We start from the raw sequence: 22,498 nt of genomic DNA on the forward strand, positions 1-22,498 counted from the left end.
AGGACACATAACCAGGATTAAGCGGCTACCACTCTAGTCTGATCCGGTCATTCAAATCCTTTCCAGTCTGTCTGCTCAGGGAGCCCCTGGTATGTTTCCTGCAGCCAGATAGGGACTCTAAATCTGGCCGCACATCCGAGACGCCTCGGGGACTTCTAAAATTACTTAAGTCTGGGGGCCTGTCCCCCCGTCAAGACTCCCCTCCCCTCACCTAGGCGATGGAAGGCAGACGAGGGCGGGAGATGCGGAAGTGGACTTGATCACAGACTTTTGCCAATTTAGGGGGATGAGGGACCGACTCTGCTGTCTCCCCATTTAGAAAAGATCGTCCTAGATGGCTAAGTCCATCCTAAGGCGAGGTCCCCTCCAGTAAACTGGAAGCATGACTTCTCATCCGTAGTTCGCTGGGGGACCTGGAAGGTGGGCCTACAGATATACTGCAAGGGGTCCCTGAATCTCTTTGTTCACAGGAATTGTCCAGAGTACGAATAAAATGTGCCAGCGCTTCCCAAGTATTTGTAGATAACATTTTAATAAATAAAACACCAAAGTGTTCCTTAATTAACAGAGCTTTTTGTTATGATAAAAATTTTCAAGTGACGGATGCTAAGATGATAGTGACTATTTCTGTAAGTGTCTGAGACCCACGGCTGTGTTCTATGGGGGTAATGTGTGGGTTCTCTTGGAAGACATTTTTACAGTTGGCATATTAATGTTTAACAACACTCTGATAAACCCTGGGATAAGCAGGTTCTGGATTATTTGATGGCCACGTTCTAACCACAGCTACGTGATTTCAGGGCTCACGTCTGCGTTTGTGTGGTACCACACGATGACTGTCCAAAGGGCCGACGTTCACTGTTTAATGAGGCGTTTCTTTAAGTGGGGCCTGAGACAGAGCCTCTGAGAAGGGGTGTGGGGCTAAAAGTCTAGTCTCCTTGAACGGCCGCTGGTGCAGCCACCTGGGAAACCAGTAGGGAGGTTCCCTAGGAAACTAAAAATAGAACTGGCACATGCGCCAGCAATTCCACTCCTGGGCGCAGATCCAGACGAAACTCTGCTTCAAAAGATGCACGCGCCCCAGTGCTCACGGCAGCATCGTTTACAACAGCTGAGACACGGAAGCGACCTATGTGTCCATCAACAGGAATGGATAAGGAAGCCGCGGTACGTGTACCCAAGGGGACACCGCTCGGCCACTAGAAAGAACGAGACGGTGCCGTTTACAGCAACATGGATGCGATTAGAGGTGATCATACTAAGTGAAGTAAGTCAGAAAGACAAAGACAAGTATCACACGATGTCACTTAGATGTGGAATCTAAAGCACAGCACGAATGAACCTGTCTATGAAACAGGCACAGACTCAGGCATAGCCGGGTAGACTGGCTGCCAAGGAGGGGGGTGGCTGGGGGAGGAATGGAGTGGGAGGCTGCGATGAGCAGACATACGCTTTTATACACAGAATGGATAAGCAACAAGTCCACTGTATAGCACAGAGAACTGTATTCAAAATCCTGTAATAAACCATAACGGAAAAGAATATTTTTTTAAGAGAAGAATGCGTATATATGCGTAGAACTGAATCATTGCTGTGCACCAGAAGTTAACGCAACACTGTGAATCAACCGTGCTTCAGTAAAAATAAAATAAAGGAAAATGAGGCAGATATAAATATCAAGAAATAAAGCCTAGTACCCTTGGCTTCCTGGGGTCCCACCTGGCACAGCCCTACGGCCATACGCCTAGTGGCCACCAGGTGGCGCCCCAGGACGCACTTGGGTCCCACGGGCTTGGCCGTGACTCCAAGGGGTGTCCCTCACCGCCGGGCTGGCCAGCTCCCTGCCAGGGGCTTCAGCGGTGACGTTGCCCATAGAATAGAAGCAGCACGAGGGAGTATTTATTTCTAAGGAAGCAGTTACTTTTTTTTTTTTTAACTCAGCATCCAAAGCTCAAGAGTCTGAAGGGGCTATTTTCTCCCAGTTCTGGCTCGGAAACCTTGCCCAGAGATGGCCCAGGAAGTGTCTCTGTGCCCTGCCTGGCGGGTTCCCAGCTTGCAGGCGTGTCTTGGCTGCTCCCTGCGCTCCCAGGCCTCCCCAGGGGCTTTCTCGGTTGGACCTGGCTCCCTCCAGGCTTGCGAGGTCTGGGTCCCCTGTGGAGGACAGCAGGGTGGCCCCTTTCGGCCCTGGGCCCCTCACGTGCATCTCACTGGGGGCCCTCCACTGGCCCAGACATGTCAGGACTCCCACGCCTCTTCACCAGACCCGTCTGCTGTCCACAGGTGGGCAGAGGGTCTAAGATCTGTGGGCGAGTGCTAGCAGTGGGGTCCCGAGCATCTCAGGGCTTCCACGTCTCCCCAGACAGAGGCCTCTTTCTCTCCCCCTCCCTAAGGCCCCCCACCCTCTTTCCTACGTTCCTCCAGCTTTCATCCCCTCCCTCCACCACAGGCGCCCCTTCAACTCAAGCTGGCTCAGTCCCCAGACAAGTACCATTGCTGTCCAGTCGCTCAGTCGTGTCTGACTCTTTGCAACCCCATGGACCGCAGCATGCCAGGCTTCCCTGTCCTCCACTGTCCCCTGGAGTTTGCTCGGATTCAGGTCCATTGACTCGGATGGACATGCTTTCAATCCTCTCATCTCTGCTGCCCCCTTCGCCTTTTGCCTCAATCTTTCCCAGCGTTAGGGTCTCTTTTGTCCCTAGGGTCCCCAAGTCTCAGTCCTGCAGTAAGTCTGTACGTGGCTGTTCCCTGACCCCCACGGGCTGCACTTACCTCCCTGGCATGGACACTCAGCCAGCAACCAGCAACCCCTGAAAGCTGCCCCTCCCCTCTTGCCTCCAAGGGGCTTCGGCCGCAGGAGTACCTGACAGTCACTCGGGGGTCGTGGGTCACTCCGCACACCATGGAGGCCTGGGTGCCCTTGATGACGCTCTGGTCCTGTGGGGGCCTGGTGATGCGGGTCCGGGCTGAAAGACAGCAGGGAGGTGGCCTGGTGGGAAGGGGGACAGGTGGGCCCCAGACGGACAGGTGAGATGCAGGTGTGGGGGAGGGGTCCTTCCGGTGAGCTGGCCCGTGCGGCTGAGCTCTACGGCGGACTGGCCCACCATGGCGCACGTCCCAGGACACTAACAGCCACGTGTTTCCATGGCACATGAATTCTGGGAAGTGACGCTCATAGCGGGGGCCCTTTTAATTTTGTGCCCACGGGATGGACAAAGAAATAGAAACCTGGGGGTGATCATGGCCGTGTTCCCAGGGGTCCAGCTGGGGTAAAAATAGGACCCTCTGCCTCTGGGTCTAAGCCGTCGCCCGCCAGGCCCCTGGCACTCAGGCTAGGAGGGCGGCCCACCCCTCCGTGTGGTGCCAGACCCCAAGGGGCGGGAAGGGGCTTGGGAGGCTCCCCCGGAGCAGGGGCCAGCAAACCATAACCCGGGGTTCACGTCCAACCGGGGGCCCATCTGGGTAAATCCCTCCGTGTTGGCACCCAGCCATGTCGGGTGCATTCAGCACTGCCTACGGCTGCTTTCTTGATGAGACGGAAGAGTTTGTGGAGCTGTGACAGAGACTGTCTGGCCCCCAGGGCCTGAAACGCTTCCTCTCTGGCCCTTTCCAGCAGAAGTGTGCGGATCTCTGCCCTAGGCTTGGCCGGTGTGGCAAGAGCCCCACCCACCCAGCACCGCCCTGGGGACCATGACCTTCCCGCCCCGTCCTCTGAGCTCCTCTGTCCAGGTCTCAGGACATGTGGGCTGGACAGACAGGCGGATGTGGGGCTGCCGGGGCTCTCACATGCTCAGCAGACGCTCATGCACAGGTGTGGAAAGGACCCCCGCCCGGCCCGGGCACTCACCCCACACCACCAGGTCGGCTGAGGCTTCATCCGCCCCCCGCGAGTTGGTGGCCAGACAGGTGTAGGTGCCGGCGTCGGAGATGTGCGTGGGGCTGACGAGCAGACTGCCCGACTCCAGGAGCGTGAAACGCGGCAGCTGGACCGAGCCGCTGGCCAGAATGCGCTCCCCTGGGGGACATGGGCACGGGTGGGCTCAGGCTGCCGGCCCGCTGCCCCCTGGCCACCCCCTGGCACTCGGCCATCACCAGAGGCCTAGACCACACCTCACCACTCCCCTGTCCCCTGCCCCAGGGTAGGCTCCCAACTTTAGGAAGGCCAACTGCAGGCGCCCCTGAAGGGGGCATGGCAAGGGTGGCAGGGCTGCAGACCAGTCTGGTTTCTGACCTGGGGACAGACACAGGATGCACGGTCCCAGAGCAGGGGGCCCGGACGGAGCCCGGGGCTCCTGCTGTCTCTCCTCCCACCACGCTATTCGCCCTTCAGCAGGGAAGACCAGCGCTGCCTCCCGTTGGCGGGCACAGCCCTCGGAGGCAGCTGGCACCTGGGCTGGGGGGAGGGGACAGACAGCTGCGACAGGGTGGTGACGGGCCGCCTGCAGAAGGATGCTTCTGGAGTCACCTTCAGGGGAGTGCAGGGGAGCGGCAAGCGGGAATAGCCAGTGTTGGGGTGCAGAGGGGGGCAGCCCTCATGGGGACAGACCTCCCACTGGGGATCTGGGTCTCTGATGGCTGGAAGGAGAGAGGGAGGGAAACCCTTGTGTCAGAGTGTGTCTGACAGTGTGGTATTGGTGACCATACCTGTTTTTAAAAGAAAATCCCACCTGCTTGTACAGAGGGGATTGTCCATGTGCAAGCTTGTGGGTGAGTGGGTCCTTTTGCACACGTGTGTGGGAATACTGAACTGGGAAGTGCATCAGGTTGGAGTGTTTATTTCTGGGTCTGGGCGCACAACCCACCAATACTAACGAAGCATCCTCTGTGGGTCACTCTGTTCTAAGCCCCGGGGAGACGGCAGGGGACAAAACTGAAAGCCTGGAATGGTGGGAGGCGGGGTAATCAGCAGACTGAATATGCCGATGACCTTGTGTATTAGAAGGTGGGGAGACAGAGCAGGAAGGGGGAAGAGGGAGGGTGTGGGTGAGAGGAGGTTCACGTGGGCAGAGGCTGGGGTGTGAGTGAGTGACAGTGTGTGCCGTGTGTGTGTGTGTACATGTGTGTGTCCCTGGGGAGGGTTGTGGACGTGAGTGTACAATGCAGAGGCGTGGAGGAGGCTCGGGGTGGGTGGACTAGAGGGACAGCTTGGGCTTTGCCGGCTTTGCCTGGGGGGGGTGGGGCCCCCCTCCCTGTACTAGCTACCTCCACCACGGCACTACGTCAGCCAGCACGGGCTGGTCTCCTGCTTCCCAGACACGGTGCAGGCCCTTCACAGGCACCCGCTCATCTGGTTTCCACGCTGCTCCCAGGGATGTATCCCACCGCCCCCCAGTTCATAGATGGGAACGTTAAGGCTCCGAGTGAGTAAATAACTCACCCAAAGTCATGGATCCCACCAGAGGCAGAGCCTCTGGAGCCTGGAGCCGGATAAGGCAGCACACGTTGCGTTCCGTGGTGTAAAAGAAGCCCTCTGGGGTTGTGCAGTGCACAACCTTCCCAACTGTGCATGGGAAACCCCACCTGGCTGGCTCCGGAACTGAGCCCCAGGGCTGCCCGAGGCTTTTGGTCACCCTCTAAAGTCAATCAGTCTCAAGTACCTTTTTGCCAAGTGATGGCCGGCCGGGGTGCCCCTGAAGTCTCACAGGCCAGCACCACTGACATGCCGTCGATCACCGTGCTGTCCAGGGGGCCCCTGGTGATGTTGGGGGCGATGCCTGCAAAGGGAGACAGTGGGGCGTCTTAGCCACATCCGGTCCTGTCCTGCCTTACCGCTCCCATTGGTGAGGGTCCCTCTTCAGGGAAGGCTGCAAGTGTTCTGGTAGGACCCCGTGTCAGGAAGAACCAGAGTGCCCACGAGTGCCCCCTCACCACCTGCCCCGTGGAAGGACCCTGGTGACACCAGTCCCTGCCCTGCCTCGATTCTCAAGCCTCCATCTGGCGGAAACTGAGGGCTCCCAAGGGCAGCTGACACCCTCCATGACAGGGTAAGCGGGATTCACCTTTCATTAAACATGAAATCGAGGCTCTGGTTTGTAAAAGAAGAAAAAGACAGTGCTGGCCACAGAAGCGGCGGGCGTGACCAGCCAGAGTCGCCCGCTCCGGGGGGAAAGCCTTCTGGGATCCTATTTCTGCATCTCAGCAGCCTATTCTCAAGAGGCCCCTGGCTTGGAGGAAAGCTGTGTCCTGGGGGTGGGGGCGGGAGGAGGAGGGGAAGGGGGGGGACTCAGGCAGGACAGCGAAGGGGACTCACTGGTGACGGCCAGGTAGGTGGAGGTCTGCGCCTCGCCAGCCGCGTTGCGGGCAAAGCACTGGAGCATGCCGGTGTCGTCAGGCACCAGCCCGCTGATCTGCAGGCCCCCGTCGCCTCGCTGCCGGAAGCGGCTCAGCCTCCCCACCTCCACCAAGGCCGCGTCCTTGTACCAGGTGATGGAGGGCGGCGGCACACCTGGGGGTCGAGCGCCTACCGTTAGCCACCTCTGAGGGATGCTCCAGCCCCGTAGGCTGCGGCTGCAAGTCCTCAAGATTGGGGGGGTGGGGATCCTGGTGTGTTCTGGTTTCTAGAAACTTCTCAGTGCATGTTTGCCTGCTAAGTCGCTTCAGTCTTGTCTGACTTTTTGCGACCCCATGGACTGTAGCCCGCCAGGCTCCTCTGTCCATGGGGATTCTCCAGGCAAGAATACTGGAGTGGGTTGCCATACTCTCCTCCAGGGGAGCTTCCTGACCCAGGGATCGAACCTGTGTCTCCTGTGGCTCCAGCCTTGCAGGCGGATTCTTTACCCACGGAGCCACCAGGGAAGCCCAACCCTTCCCAGAGGGGCCACTACTGGTCTTGGAAGTGGGGAAAGTTGTTCTTAGATTCTCAAATGCTCATAGAGTAGGCATTCCAAGCAAATTTACAAGTTCCTGGGGTTAGTTCAGCTTGGGAAGGCTGGACATACTGTATTTTATTCTGGCATATTTAGCGGAGTCTTTTGTATGCTCTGGGAACCTCCAGCCAGCCTTTCCAAACCCAGGTGAGCGCACAGCCCCACGTCTAGGGGCTCGAAGGTGGGACGGGGGTTTCTTCGGAAGCCCCGTCCTGCCCCGCCCACACAGAGAGGAGCATGGGGGCTCCTCCTAACCCCTCAGCCTTGCCCGAGCTGTGTCCCCAGCCTGGCACCCTTTCCCCACATCCCCGGGCCCTCCCGTCTCTCCCTCTGCGTCTCTGCTCAAACGTGACCTCCACAGAAAAGCTCCCCAGGCTCCGTTCAATGGCCGCCCTCCGGCGCCGAGCCCGTCAGCCTGCTTCTCCTTCCCCCGCACTTTTCAACCCCGACGCCCGTGTCTCACCCACTCCCAGCTACGCCTTTGTTCGCGTCGTAATGTCTCTGAGATGAGGACGTGTCTTACAACCGACAGCATGTCATAATTTAATTGGCAGCCTTTTTTCTTTCTTAGTGGCGCATAAAATAATGGGGCATCTTACAACCCATGGCATTTTAGATGAAATGAAATAAGGTATCTTTATTTGTTTATTGGTCTGTCTGCCTCCCCTCATGAGAACGCACAGTTCTGGAAAAGCAGGGATCTGGCTCTTGGGTTCATCCTGCGCCTCTCCAGCCCCGAGAACAGTCTGGGCACACGTTGCCGAAAGTGTCAGATACTCAGTCGTGTCCGAGTCTTTAGGACCCCCATGGACTGCACCCCTCCAGGCTCCTCTGTCCATGGGATTCTCTAGGCAAGAATACTGCAGTGGGCTGCCATGCCCTCCTCCAGGGGGTCTTCCCGACCCAGGGATCGTGGTAAGCCCACCCCCCACCAAATGTGTGTCCAATAAATCACTGTCTTCCCCGCGTGTGATCTCAGGACGGGGGTCAGTGTGCCCCCTCCTCCTCCACAGGGCCCTCCCTCCTGCCAGGGTTACAGTCTTCTCTCTGCTCATCCTGTCATCCCATTATCCCAGATTGCACCCTGGTTTTGGGGTGTCTTTTAGCTCAGCTGAACTCAAAGGAGAAGGATGGGAAAAGCGGTCAGGGTGCAGGAACTCTGAGAGGGGCTGGGGGTTAAGTAGAAGTGGTCGCAGGAGACGAAGCAGAATGGCCCAGAAACCAGGCAGAGACACGTCCAAGTTCTAGCAGTTCTGACATTACGACAATATGGCATTGTCCGTAACTCTCACATTATGGGCAATTTGAGTCTGTCACCTGTCCTGAAATTACGGTAATTTGGATTCATTTGTAACCTTCAAGTTACGGTAACACAGGGTTGATTTCCAGCCCTGAGATTACGGTAATTTTTCCTGTTTGCTTCCTAGGGTGTCTGCTTATAGCCAGACTGACTCTCTGCTCAATGGTGAGAGGGTGGCGGATTTTAGAACAGTCCACGTCAGGGAGGGGAGAGGTTGAAGGTCTGGAGAGACCTCGCCCCCCTCCAACCAGCCCACCGGGTTACCTTTGGCCCGACAGGGGATGTCCACCACCTTCTCCATCTCCGCTGTGATGTGTCTCTCTGGCTCCTTGACAAACTGAGGTGGCTCTGCAGGAGGAAGGACGAGGGGGAGGGGATCAGAGCCATGCTCTTGTTGATACGGCCGCTGATCGGGTCACCCGTGCTGCCCCTTCACGTCGGGGGGATTCCAGCATTCCCACCCTGTCTCACCCAGCACGGACAGGTAGGCGCCGCGGACGACGGAGGGGACGCTGCTGCTACGCAGGACGGCCTCACACTCATAGTAGCCGGCGTCGCTGGCCGCGGGGTTGGGGATGGTGAGCCGGCGGTTGTAGTCGCTGATGCCGCTGGACAGCAGCACCCCATCCTTCTTCCAAATGATGTGCAACTTGATCAGAGGCCTGGATGGGCCGAGGGACGAGGCGGTCAGCTACAGGGCCTCCCAGGGGCTCGGGAGGCAGGGCAGAGTGTGGTGAGGCAGCCAGGCGCCGGGGGCCAGGTGCCTGAGTTTGCCCTGCCCCTGCCACTTCCTAGGTGCAGGCCGTTGTGTGGGCTAGTCCGTCAGGGCTGTGGGCCTCAGTTTCCACGTCTGTACAATGGGGACAACTATGCCCTGCCCCCTGGGGGTTGTGGTGAGGGGAGACCTGGCCCACGATAAGTCATGCTCGAGGGCTCTCGAGAGCAGGAACGTGGCTCTTCCACACGCCTCTCTGCCTCTGCTCTGCCCCGTGTGCCGTGCCCGTAAGTCAGTGGATGCGAAAGTGTGGAAGTCCTGAAGTGCACGTCTGGGGTCTCAGCTGCAGCATGCAGGAAGCTTTAGTTGCAGCATGTGGGGTCTAGTTCCCTGACCAGGGATTGAACCTAAGCCCCCTGCTTTGGGAGTGCAGAGTCTTAACCACTGGACCAGCAGGAAAGTCCAGCTTTCCTCTTGCTCGCGCCTTCATACAAGGAGGCCGGGGCGACAGAGGCAAATGGCTGCTCCCCAGGCTGCTCTGGATGTCAGAAGTGAGTGGACCCTCCACCAACCCCAGATGTCCTGGGCCGGGATACGCTCCTCTTGGGTGGGCCCTGCTTGTGTCCGACAGCTCTCTGACCACCGACCCTCCTCCAGGCTAAATACCCCATCTTCTTTCGTGGGTCCTCACGGGACATTTCTGGGCCTTTGTGAATTGCACCTGGTCTCCTCGGAACCTGCAGGTCAGAAGTGCCCGCTGGGGCTAAAGTTGGGAGGGGGGGCGGAGGCAGGACCCACCTGGCATTGGCCACACACTCCATGGTCACCTCCGAGCTCCCGGCCACCACGCTGGTGTTCTTGGGAGGAATGATGATGGCTGGAGCGATGGGGTCTGCAGGGCCGCTGACATCTGGGGAGAGGAACAGACGCTGGGAATCCCATCTGAGCCCAAACCCCGCCAGAGGGACGCTGCGGGAGACCTTTGTCCTTATTAGGGGGGGTGGGCAGATGCCCCACAGCCCCAGAGCTGAACCTCCAGACGCTGACCCTGGGGGACCCTCCCCACTTCCATCCTCCCCTGCTGGTGGGTCTCTGCACAGCGTCCAGGGAGAGCCCATGGGAGACCTCAGGATGCAACCCACATCCCCCCATAATGCAGCCATGCCCTCCTCCTCATCCCGTCCTGGTTTTTTTTGGCCTTCAGAATCCTTCCTTCTAGCTGCAGAAATGCCGTGACAAGGACAATACGTTGTCAGTAAGCCGACAACATCTCGTCAGCTTGCTTCTTCACGCGCCACCTCTTCCACCAGAATGCAAACTCCCCACACTGGGCTGAATACTGTCCCTCAAGTTCATGTCCATGACAGCTCTGAATGTCCCCTTATTGCAGAGAGGGGCTTTGCAAGTGCGGTCAAGTTAAGAGGAGGTCCTGCTGTGTCAGGGTGAGCCCAAAGTCCAGCACGAGAAAACAGATGACGACCGAGGACCTGCTGTACGAACAGCTTGGTGGCCTGTGGCCACCTGAACGGGAAGGAAATCCGAAGAAGGGGGGAGAATGTATACGTAGGGCTGAGTCACCTTGGTGTATAGGAGAAACTAACGTAAGACTGGAAAGCAACCATAAACTCCAAGAAAAATTAATTAAAAACAATAAGAAATAAAAGTGTCAGTCGCTCAGTCGTGCCCAACTTTTTGTGACCCCATGGACTGTAGCCCGCCAGGCTCCTCTGTCCACGGGGTTCCCCAGGCAGGAAGACTGGAGTGGGTTACCATTTTCTCCTCCAGGGGATCTTCCTGATCCAAGGATCAAACCCGCATCTCCTGTGTCTCCTGCATTGACAGGCGGATTCTTTACCCGCTGAGCCATCAGGGAAGCCCAGTAAAGGCGGGAGACTTTCCTGCTTTCTTCTTTGAGTCTTTTGAGAAGGGGCCAGGCTCTTCTCTTCGTGGTTGGCCCAAACCCCGTACTGGCAGAAACTCCACTATATCCTGTACACCTGCTCCCTGGCTCCTGAAAATACAAGCCCGGAGGACTTTTTCTCTCATTACAAATCCATCCAGTTGGCCCCTGTCCAGGAGGCTCCGGAGGTGGCAGGCCATAACGACTCGCACGGCCCAGGGCAATGGCAATTGTACATCCTTTATGGGGAAGTCAGGCCGCCCGGTCAGCCCCCGGGAAAAGGTTTTCCTGCCGGGCCTCCCAGGCCTTGCTGCGAAAGGCCCCGACAGAATGGGAATAAAATGTAAAAAATAAAGTAAAATGAAGGGGGAAAGAAAGGAAGCGTATAAACCAAAATAATTGCAACAATATAAAAGCCTCATGTAGGTGCCATAAAGAGCGATCGGATTGAAAGCTGCTGATATAGCCGAATCCATAAAAGTGTGCTCCACGTTGTTTATGACACGCCGGGCCGCACAGGTTCCGAGGCCCAGATTAATGGGGCTCGCAGAGGAGACAGACAGTCAGAGCCCCACGGCCCTGATGGGTAAACAGAGCCCTTGGAATTTAAAAATACGAGGGTGCCCCACCCCGCCCTGCCAGACCTTGCGGCTGCCTTGTTGGTTTCAGGAGGTTAAAGAGGAGACTGACACCCCCTCGAGGGTCTTGGGGTCTTGTCCAGGCCCAGGTGGCAGCTGGCACGGCTTGAGGGAAGGGGCCCCCCCGGATTCAGCAAAGGAGGGCCTGGGGCTCAGGAAGACCTGGTCTAGAACCTTGTTTCCCCTGCATCCACCCCGGGCATCCTGGGCACAACTCTGGCTGCTCTCCTCACCCCCCAAGTCTGTTTTCTCAGCTGCAAAATGGGGGTTAGAAGTCACTGCCTCTCAGGGTTGTGGGGATTCAGCCCCTGGCTCAACAAACCTTCTCTGGCCAAGGGCTCAGTATGCGCCAGGCTATGTGCCAGGCACAGGGATTCCCCTATCAGGGGAGATGGGCAGGGCTCTGTCCCCCTGACGTGCAGTCTGGGGAGAAGTCAGATCAGCTCTTAGATGTTCATGAGATTAAAGGTACCCGCCACAGGCGCCTGGAGGGAGGGTCCTGGGGCGTGGCCAAGTTGGTCAGGGGCTGGTGCAGAGTGCCTGGCCCCTAGTAGGTGCTCACCAGGTGACAGCCCCCTCCTCCAGGGAGTTGCCTGCTGTGCTTGGGGCGGGGGTGGGGTTTTTTTGCTTCTTCCCCGACCCCCAGCTCAGCCTGGACCAAGTGACAGAGCCAGAGGCCACCAGGAGGTGAAGTCATGACTCTCAGGAGCTGTTTGACCGAGGGAGAGAATACACGGGTACTAAGGGCTTCAGGAGGTCAGCAAAGCCTCCAGGGCCTGGGGGACGGGAGAGGGACTCAGGGAGCCAGAGGGAGAAGAGCATTCCGGAACGGGGGCCCTGTGTGGGTGCCGGTGAGACGAACTGGGGAGCTGGAGGTAAAGGTGGGTGCCAAGCCCAGGTGGCCTCAGAGCGCCCCCTGCAGACGTGAGGGTCCTGGCTCACGTGCCACCCTGCCCCCAGCCCCCTCTCCTGACCCGTCAGGGCATCTCTTGGCTGAGCCCGTCATGTCCTCAGAATCCTTCTTAACCCAGTGCCAACAACGGATCGGTTCTTGTGGTCGTTCAGTTGCCAAGTTGTGTCCGACTCTTTGCGACCCCATGGACTGCAGCCCGCCAGGCTTCTCTGCCAACGGGCTTCCCAGGTGACTCAGTCGTAAAGAATCTGCCTGCCAATCCAGGAGATGTGAATTTGACCCCTGGGTTGGGAAGGTGCCCTGGAGAAGGAAATGGCAACCCAATCCAGTACTCTTGCCTGCGAAATCCCACGGACAGAGGCGCCTTGGTACAGTCCGTGGGGTTGCAAAGAGCCGGACATGACTGAGCAACTAAACAGCAAAGACAGCACACAGCAGATTGGAGCAGACGGCAAGGTGAGCGCCGTTTCCATCCCTGCCAGGGGGAGGCAGGGCAGATTTGACTGGGGGAGGTCGGATCAGGGCCAGATTACTGAGAATTTACAAACTGGGCTAGGAGCTGGGAGTCGGCCCCAGGCGAGTATGTGGTCACAGAGCAGCCGGCAGGCGTGAGGATGAAGTGTCTCGATCTGGGGCCTCTTTACAGAGAAATGCTAAGCCCAAGAGGAAAACACTCTTAAATCCTAAAATTCTTATCCCCAGCCCTGGGAGGTATGTGTATTACAGTGTCCTTTCTAGGGAAAAGGCAGTTGAGGCTCAGAGTAGTGAAGGGGCTTCCCCAAGGCCACACAGCCCATGGTCTCAAGGCTGGGCCTTAAACACTCCTGCATTCCTTGCTTGTGCTGCGGGCTCCCCGTTTTCAAAGAAGGGAGGTGGGTTGGAGACGGTGGCGGGAGGTCAGAGTGAAGATACTCAAGGGGGGCCTTCAGGAACAGGAGGCTGGAGTTCCCCGGGGGTGGGGGGCGATGTGCCCGGAGAAGATAGGAAGGGGGGTTCAGGGAAGCCCAGGGACCAGGAGTGAGGCAGTGGAGGGGGGACAAAGAGCTGAGAACCAGGCATCATCCGGGGGAGAAGGAAGCAGGAGGCTGGAGACCTGGGTGAGACAGGGAGGACTCTAGAAGCTCAGGTTACAAGGTGCCAGGGATGGGGTCAGTGGGGATGAGCCCTGAGCATCACGGAGAATCAGGGTGGAGGAAGTGGGTTTCTAACCGGGAGGTCGTCGGGGATGGGGCCTGAGAAAGCAGGGGAGCGGGAGGGGGCCAGGACTGGGACTGAAGACCGGGGGGCTGTGTGACTTCTGCAGAGTCAAAGGAGCCAACAGCAGGTGCCTATTGCCAAAAAGGGGGGATGTGTGCACCTCTAGACATCCAGGGAGTGGCCATCGGGCTGGTGTTGCAGGCAGGGAAACCTGGTCCCATTATCGGCCTTGTGCATCATTAGTGAATGTCCCCGGGAAGTAAATTGCTTCACCTCGTCACCTGTTTCCTCAGCTTGCTCATCTGTAACTCGTGGAGGGGATTAACAGCCTGCCTCCAGGGACTGCTGTTAATGACGGAACAGTGGTGCCTGGATGGTGCCCGGCCCACGGGAGCGGTGGAAAGGGAGGCTCTCGGTGTGATGGGAAAGCAGAGGGCCCGCCGGGGTGGACCCGCCCTGGGAGGGCACACCTGACTGCCAGGGGCTCTCTGTCAGGCATGGGGGCTGGGCTGACTCCGGGTCTCCGGGAGGCCGGCCAGGGGGAGGGGGCAGGCACAGGACGCAGGCCATCAGTTCTGGACAGTGGAGTGAACGGGGCCCCAAGGATCCCCTGGGAAAGCTGCAGGCAAAGCAGAGCCAGCGCCAGCATCTCCCAGGTGAGCTTGTGATGTGGGTGGGGCCCTGGGACAGGAGGAAGCTTGGGGGTCCCCACTCAGGGGTGAAGCTGGGTCTCTCCCAGCGGCCCCAGGACAGTTTTGATAATAGGTATGGTGGGGGGCACCCACTCTGCTTTGCCACAGGCATCGTGTTGAGTGCGTGTGTGTGTGCTTAGTCGCTCAGTCGTGTCCGACTCTTTGTGATCCCGTGGACTGTAGCCCACCAGGCTCCTCTGTCGGTGGGATTTTCCAGGCAAGAATAATACAGCAGGCTGCTATTTCCTCCTCCAGGGGATCTTCCCAACCCAGGGATCGAACCCAGGTCTCTTCTGTCTCCTGCATTGCAGGCGGGTTCTTTACCCGCTGAGCCATCGGGGAAGCCCATGCTTTGCCACAGGCGTCCCGTTACAGATGAGGAAACTGTGGCTCGGGGACCATGCGACTGGACCACAGGTCAAGCGGGTGGAGGGCAGGGAGACAAGCTGCCCCCTGCCCTGGGCCGGCTTCCAGCTGCCCACAAGCCCAGGGCCGACCTGCCCCACCCAACACGGGGGGTGGGGTGGGCGGAGCACCACAGGTGGCCATGAGCTCTTGAGGGACCGATGTCCCTATGGAAGGGGATTGAATTTTATCTAATTTACACTTAATTAAAAGCAGACCCCCCAGTCAGTTATTAGAACACTCTACGTATGTAAAGAACAACTTGGGCTTCCGATCCCACCTCTCCAGCTGTACATTTTATGAAATCTAAATACAGATCACGTATTCCAGATGAAAATCCAGCATCCAAATTTGAGGAGATGTGCTTTAAGTGTAAAATACACACGGATTTTCAAAGACTTAAAAAAAAGAAAACAGTATAAAGTATCTCATTAATATTTTCTATTTTGATTGTATGTTCAGTTGATAATATTTTGGATATGTTGGGTTAAATAAAGTGTAATTAATTTCGCCAATTCCTTTTTCCTTCTGAAACAGTGAGCTACTGGCAAATTTTAAATTGCATATGTGGCTCATATTATAATTCGTTTGCACGGTGCAGCTCTGATCAGGACCCAGTGGGACCACCAGCCAGGTACGAACTTGTCAAGAGCTGTGGTGGTCTGAGTGAGGTCACCTGGCTGACACCTGGGCAGAGGGCAACTCTGGGGGTCACTGGCCTTTGCTCTCTCCGTCTCCATCTCTGAAGAGCATGGATGTTTCCCGAGGGATGAGGGATGCAAAGAGGCTGCCTGCCCTGAGCAGAGAGGGGCTGAGAGGGGCGGGGGTGGGGAGCAGAGGATGAGACAGATGAGGGAGACGCTGCTGGCGGTGGGCGAAGTCGCAATCGCTCCCAGGAAATTGGCTGGCAGGCCGGCAGCTGGGGGATTTGTGTCAGCGACAAGCACCAGGATTTGAAGTGCAGTCACTCGTAGGAGGAGAAATTAGCTGAAAATCAGCTGATTCTGCTCTCAATCCAGCACAAATCCTGAGAGCAGGGGGTGAGGGGCAACGGGGTGGGAGGAAACAGACAATGGTGTGGGGTAGGCTCGGGCAGACATGGGGGCGCTGAGGGAACCCTGCCTGTTCCTGTGGGCCTGCTGGAGGGCTGGGGGAGGGGGCAGAGAGTGAACGACCCCCGGCCCCCACCACCACCTGGGCTGGCCGGGAGGAGGCTGGTGCTGGGGGAGGAAGGCAGAGCAGAGTCGGAGGCAGGGAGGTTCCAACCTCGGGCTCAGGGTCAACTGAGTCACCCAGGAAGATGCCTGACCTTGACTAGGTCCAAATGACTCGATTCCATTAGACTCCAGGTATTCAAAACACTGGAAAATACATGGAGGAAAACACCCCCTCTGATAGCTCCTTTTCCCATAGAAACAGCAGCCCCAGACTGTGGGCTGGGCCCCCAGGATGCCAGGATGAGTGAGACCCTGGCTCAAGTCAATGTCAGAGGTCACACCTGTGACCCTCATGGGTCAGCATGCAGACTGGAACTCTGCTCCTTGCATCCAGGTCTCTTTCTCGGCAGACAGGAGCCTGGTCTCGGGGAGGGGGTCACTGCAGATATGGGAAGGGGTTCTGCAGGTGCTAAAAGGCTCAGGCAAGGGCAGGTCGGGACTGGGGAATGTTTTGAGCTTTCTGCAGCTTCCCAAGTGGCTCCGTGGTAAAGAATCCACCTGCCAGTGCGGGAGACGTGGGTTCTCTCCCTGGGTCAAGAAGGTGCCCTGGAGGAGGAAATGGCAACCCACTCCAGTATCCTTGCCTGGAGCCTCCCACGGACAGAGGAGTCTGGCAGGCTACAGTCCTCGTGGTCGCAAAACACATGTCCTAGTGACTCGTCAACAACTGGGCTTTCTGGGCCCTGGAAGACAGAGGCTGGGATCAGAGGAAGGACACAGGAAGGTCCTGTGCCGGCTGGCACCCTTCTCGTGCTGCTGGCGGGGACGTCCCCGAGGGACCGTGGATGATAAATGAGCTGGCTTGTGGAGCAGCAGTTGTGCAGATGTGAAGGATGTGAACATCTGGCTCCCGCAGGCGGCGTGGCGCTTGGCTGCTGCAGGAAGCTCTGGCTCCGTCCCACGGACTCGGTGACTCCCCACCTCCTCTGCCTCCCGGGGGTGGTGCGTGGAGCGGGGCAAGCCGGGCTGAAGAGAACGCCCACCCCCACCCCCTACCCCTGGCATCTCCATCAGGGGTGGGAAACCTGCCTTCGGTCTCGGCCGGACAAACGCTTCTCCGTTGAGGAGACTCAAGGAGTCACCCTTTCCGTTTGCTCCCCTCTGCACTCTGCCGCTGAGGAGAGGCTTGCCTCTCTCCTGCAGGGTTGGGGGCAGTCTCTGGCGATGGACAGGGGTACTTTGAGGCAGGAGCTGGGCAGAGAGCCTGTGTCCCATCAGCGAGGATGGCTCGGCTCTGACTGCAAGTGGTGTCTCTTATGTGCCAGTTGAGTGCAGGCAGTCAGCACACTTCTTTAACAACGAGCTTCCCAGCTCCTGGTGGGCTCTTGCCACCGGCACCTGAGCCCCGGGGGTGGCTGTAATCCTCTCATGCACACACTTTTCCCAACATTTCATGTCTCCCCTGGGTCTCTAGGGGGCCGGCTGACGGCCAAGCTAACTGTCCCTGCTCCTGAAACTATTTCAGACTCATGGGGATGGAGTCCAGAGTTCAGCACCCTCCTGGTTCCCTGGCTCCCGCTTCCACCACAGCTGGGACTCCTCCTCCTCCTCGGGACGGCTCCTCCCCTGCCCTTTCCCAGCCTCCCCACTCCACGCCATTCCATCTTCCCCACGAGCCCCGGGAGCCCCGTTCCCAAGATTTAATGACACGCTGACTTACTCTCCACGGCGAGAGTGATGGGCTGGCTCGTCTTGTTGTCCCCGTTCTTGTCGTTTACCGCCTGCACGTAGTAGCGACCCGCGTCGGGTGCCACGGTCGACAGGATGACAAGGGTGTTCTCCAGGGTGATGGCTCTGGGAAGCAGAAAAGGACTCGGCTGACAGGCGGGCCTCCAGGGATGTGAGGTGAGCAGGCACATGAAGCCAGGCGCCCAACAGCCCCTCCTCCAGGCCACCCCCTGGAACCACTGACTGCCTGAACTCCAGGCACAATTAGTTTGCAGAGAATCCCAATACTTTGCCAGCGCTGGGGACCAGATACAGAGCATGTCCAGGGGTCTGAGACTGGCCAGGTGACGCTGCTCTGTGTCCACCCCAGGCCTGGCTGGGGGCCGGAGCTCCCCCAGAATTCTACTCTTTCTGGTCATTTCTGCACCAGGACGATCCAGAACTAAAGAAATTCACTCCCCAGAATGAATAAATGATGAGAGATGATAATACATTTAGAGATGAGTAGACCCATTCCAGAATCACTGCCTTAGCCTAATCCTGAATCTGTTTGCTGCTGCTGCTGCTAAGTCGCTCAGTCGAGTCCGACTCCTAGAGACCCCATGGACTGCAGCCTACCAGGCTCCTCCATCCACGGGATTTTCCAGGCAACAGTACTGGAGTGGGGTGCCATTGCCTTCTCCCCCTGAATCTGTTTAGGTTGATTCAAAACCCACAGCCTGCCTGTGACACAGCCTTCTGGGGTTCACATGTCCCCCTCAGCCCCCTCTTAGGGTGCAAAAAGGAAGTGAAAGTGTTAGTTGCTCAGTCGTGTCTGACTCTCTGAGACCCCCATGGACTGTAGCCCATCAGGCTTCTCTGTCCACAGAATTCTCCAGGCAAGAATACTGGAGTGGGTTGCCATTCCCTTCTCCAGGGGAATCTTCCTGACACAGGGGTCAAACCTGGGTCTTCTGCATCGAGGCAGATTCTTTACTGTCTGAGCCACCAGGGAAGCACCTCCTTTTCCTTTTCCCTGAATCCAGCCAATAAGAGGGGCTGTCAGGGCTGGTTAAGAGGGAAAAGGGAAACCGGCTGGGCAGGGGGCGCAGACGTAGGAGGTTTGCTGTTGATCTGGTTCCTGGGATCCTGTCTCGTAGCCCCTCAGCCCCCGCATCCACGGGTCAGGCGAAGGGCTTGTCCAGGCGGAAGCTGGGCGCCCTCCGGGTGTGGGGGCAGGAGCCCTGCCCGGGCCAGCTCTGCCCAGCACCTCCTCTCCCCCATCCTCCTGATGACGAGAAACAGCGTTAGTTCGTCGAGTCTATCTCCAGATTTTAATGTGATATGCCCGAGACAGCTGTTAAACATCCTTAATGTTAGTTTAACAAGGACAAATCCAGTTGAATTCTTTTCAAATCCTCCCATTAGGTGCATGTGACAGACTTTTAAACGGGTTCTCAAATAAACATCCCCGTCAACGCCTTTCCAGTTTGGTCTCTCCCAGCCTGGCTGGGCCAGGGTCCCCCCTTATTCTGGCTTTTGGGGTTCCAGTGCTGGGTCTTATATTGCCTGCTGAGCTCCAGGAAGACAAAGCCTTCCTCTCCAATTCCTGGGAACCCTAATGGTGTTCTTTTTTTTTTTTCCTGAAGAAGTCTTTTAACCTCCAGCTAATCCACCCCACTCCAGTACTCTTGCCTGGAAAATCCCATGGATGGAGGAGCCTGGTGGGCTGCAGTCCATGGGGTCACTAAGAGTCTGACATGACTGAGCGACTTCACTTTCACTTTCCACTTTCATGCATTGGAGAAGGAAATGGCAACCCACTCCAGTGTTCTTGCCTGGAGAATCCCAGGGACCGGGGGAGCCTGTAGGCTGCAGTCCATGGGGTCGCACAGAGTCGGACACGACTAAAGTGACTTAGTAGTAGTAATAGTAATTCTAAAGGAACTCAACCCTGAATACTCATTGGAAGGACTGATGCTGAAGCGGAAGCTCCAATACTTTGATCACCTGATGCGAAGAGCCCTTACTGGAAAAGACCCTGATGCTGGGAAAGATTGAGGGCAGGAGGAGAAGGGGACGACAGAGGATGAGATGGTTGGATGGCATCGTCCACTCAATGGACATGAGTTTGAGCAAGCTCTGGGAGATGGTGAAGGACAGGAGAGCCTGGCGTGCTGCAGTCCATGGGGTCACAAAGAGTCGGACACGACTGAGTGACTGAACAACAATAAATGAGGTGATGGGAGTGAGGACAGCGCCAGGCTAAAATATTTTAAAGTCAACACAGTGGGACAGGGATAGTGACCACATCCCCACGAACCTGCCCAGACTCCTCAGCGAAGTGCAAGGAATCCACTGCAGGGACCCTGGTCCTCCAGTGCAGCTTGTGGAGGTGGGTGAAGGCTGTGGGGGAGGGAGGCTGCCTAATCCCGAGTCTGTTTAGGTTGATTCAAAAGCCACAGCCTGCCTCTGACAGAGCCTGCCTCTGACACAGCCTTCTGGAGTTCACATGTCCCCCTCAGCTCCCTCTTAGGGTGAAAAAAGGAAGTGACAGTGTTAGTTGCTCAGTCATGTCCAACTCTTTGCGACCCCATGGACTGTAGCCCACCAGGCTCATCTGTCCATGGGATTCTCCAGGCAAGAATACTGGAGTGGGTTGCCATGCCCTTCTCCAGGGGATCTTCCCAGCCCCGGGACTGAGCCTGGGTCTCCTGCATCGAAGGCAGATTCTTTACCGTCTGAGCCACTAGGGAAGCCCTAAAGCTCTTTAAGTTGGCAGGAAATAAACTTCCATGGCACAAAGTCCCTGGGTTTGGGGGTCTCTGTGTGATGTGGCCAGAGTGGCTCTGCCTGCCTCTGGAGGCAGGTCCCTGTGTCCGGGACCCCCGGGGCCTGGGTTCGAGTTCCCAGTGAGCGGAGTGAGCAGAGGGCAGCAAAGGGCCAGCGGCCTGTTGACCTGCCCTCCATCTGTCTCCAGTAGGAGGCTAATGAGAAAGGTCCCCGGGCTTACAGCCTTCAGCAGGATGACCATCCCCTTGATAGATGGTTCCGGCATGACCCTGTCCCTCACTTCCAAAGCGCACGACACTCAGGAGGGCTTCCAGTCGGCTCGCCCAGGGGCACCCACGCTGAAGGAGGCTGCCAGGATTCTTGCAGGGAGTGGACGTCAGGGCTCCCCTATCAGCAGAGGCTGGGTTACGTTCTTCAGCCACACTCCTCTGGTTTCAATTTCTTAGGTCTGTCTCGCTTCTCTGATTGGCCCTTCCATTCCCTCCAATGAAGCCAGCCCTTTTTTCTCAGCTCCGGGGGTGGGAGGCAATTGATCATTTAATTAAGAGTAAAATAAATCACCCTAGAACCTGCCCCCAAACCCTCAGCGTGCATCTTTGTTAGGAATCTTGTCTCCTTTTCAACAATGAGTATCAAGGAAGGGGTGGGGGTGGGGGTGGAGGGTGGCTGCTAATCTCTGCTTCCGCCCCGGGAGGGACAGTGGTTCTCTGTAGATAGCGCAGCCCCTGTGCCCCGAGGGCTGATAGCACCCATCAGATGCATATCTCCGGCAAACAGACACCAGAGGATTTGTTTCCAGGGACCTTTCCTCTGGGTTACGAATATTAATCTGCTGTAATTGCTGAGATAAAAATGCCCTGTGTTCTCATGTGTGTTTGGCAGGAGGGCTGGAGGGGGTGGGCGTGACCAGGAAGGTGTGTGTGCGTGTGTGTGCACGCAACCTGAGGGCATTCTGTTCTAGTGACAGTGGCTATTGGGAATGAAAAAGGGTGGGGGCGGTGATGGCGAGGCCAGGAACGGCCAGAGGAGGTGGGAAGCTGTCAGGAAAGGGGTGATGGGAGTGAGGTTGCAGAAAGAGCTGCGTCTAATGCGGCAAACCCTGGAGACAGATGTCCACTCGGCCCCTCGGGCGGCCATGGCCCATGTGGTTCATCCATGCTGGCACTCTTCCCACCGAGTCTGAGCCCTTGGAGTCCTCCTCAGCACAGTATTCCTGCAGCCACTCCCAGTCGGTTGGAGGGCCTTGAGATAGGCTCAGAAAAGGGAGTTGGAAAGCAGCCGGGACTTGCTGCCCGTCTCAGCACCTGCGTGGCAGGGCGATCCCCTTCTGCGACTCAACCTCGTCTGTGTTAATGGTCCTCACTCGCTGCTTTTATTGAACTTTCATTAGGCCTAAGGGATCCTCACACACAGCACGGGTCCATCTGTGAACCTGCGGTACCCGCCCCCTCCCCCAACCATCACCTGCTCTGTAGCAGCACCTCCACCAGGTGACTCTCTAGTTCTCTCAAGAGCAGAGTTAATTTCCCTGCGTCTTGAGTCTGACTTCTACCACGTGACTTGCCTTGACCAATGGGATGTCAGCAGAACCTTTACTTTGCTTGTTCTGCGACTGCCAGGAGGAGATGTTAGGGCCGGCTGGCTGGAGCCTGGGACAGCAGATCAGAAGGGACTCACCCAGAAATTCTAATCAGCCAGCCCCGAACAAACGAGAGAGCCAGGCCAAGCTCACCATTCTGCTGACGTGAATGATAAATGCATGCTTATCGCATCAGGCCGTTGGGACCACTTGTTATGCAGCACTATGGTATCTGGAGGTAACGGACACGTTCCAGGACAGTGGTCCTCAACTGTGGCTGCATGCTGGAATCACTGGGGAGCTTTCAAAAATCCCGATGTCTAGGTACGTACACACTGTTTCAATGCAATCAGAGCATGTGAGGGGCAGAATTGAAAGATCAATGTATTTTAAATGGTGCCAAATGATCTCAGATGGTAGCCAGGTTGAGAATCACCAGATCAATTTTCCACAAGTGCAATCACTTTATCCTGTTTAGCCTCCATGTCTTTGTCCCTGCTCTCAAATAATTTCCACACAAAAGAGAATTAAAGATCCTGATTCTGGTGGTCCACTGGTTAAGAGTGTGCCTGCCAACGCGGGAGAGACGGGCTCAGTCCCTGGTCTGGGAAGATGCCCCATGCCACGGAGCAACTAAGC

At 57.1% G+C, this 22,498-nt stretch overlaps 1 protein-coding gene across 2 annotated transcripts in view; it reads right to left on the reverse strand.

The window, feature by feature from the left end:
* The window catches only part of SDK2 (sidekick cell adhesion molecule 2), a 268,058-nt gene that overhangs the window by 80,050 nt on the left and 165,510 nt on the right, over positions 1 to 22,498 (reverse strand). For both annotated transcript variants that reach the window (XM_070389019.1, XM_070389018.1), the window contains exons 5-12: positions 17,501 to 17,634; positions 9,677 to 9,788; positions 8,635 to 8,825; positions 8,428 to 8,511; positions 6,248 to 6,442; positions 5,595 to 5,711; positions 3,845 to 4,012; positions 2,861 to 2,963 (exon numbers count right to left, since the gene is read on the reverse strand). In XM_070389019.1, the coding sequence (XP_070245120.1) occupies positions 2,861 to 2,963; positions 3,845 to 4,012; positions 5,595 to 5,711; positions 6,248 to 6,442; positions 8,428 to 8,511; positions 8,635 to 8,825; positions 9,677 to 9,788; positions 17,501 to 17,634 (1,104 nt within the window). The remainder of the gene's footprint in view (positions 1 to 2,860; positions 2,964 to 3,844; positions 4,013 to 5,594; positions 5,712 to 6,247; positions 6,443 to 8,427; positions 8,512 to 8,634; positions 8,826 to 9,676; positions 9,789 to 17,500; positions 17,635 to 22,498) is intronic.

Source organism: Bos mutus, chromosome 19, assembly GCF_027580195.1.
Source record: "Bos mutus isolate GX-2022 chromosome 19, NWIPB_WYAK_1.1, whole genome shotgun sequence".
In the NCBI taxonomy this organism is placed as follows: Eukaryota; Metazoa; Chordata; class Mammalia; order Artiodactyla; family Bovidae; genus Bos; species Bos mutus.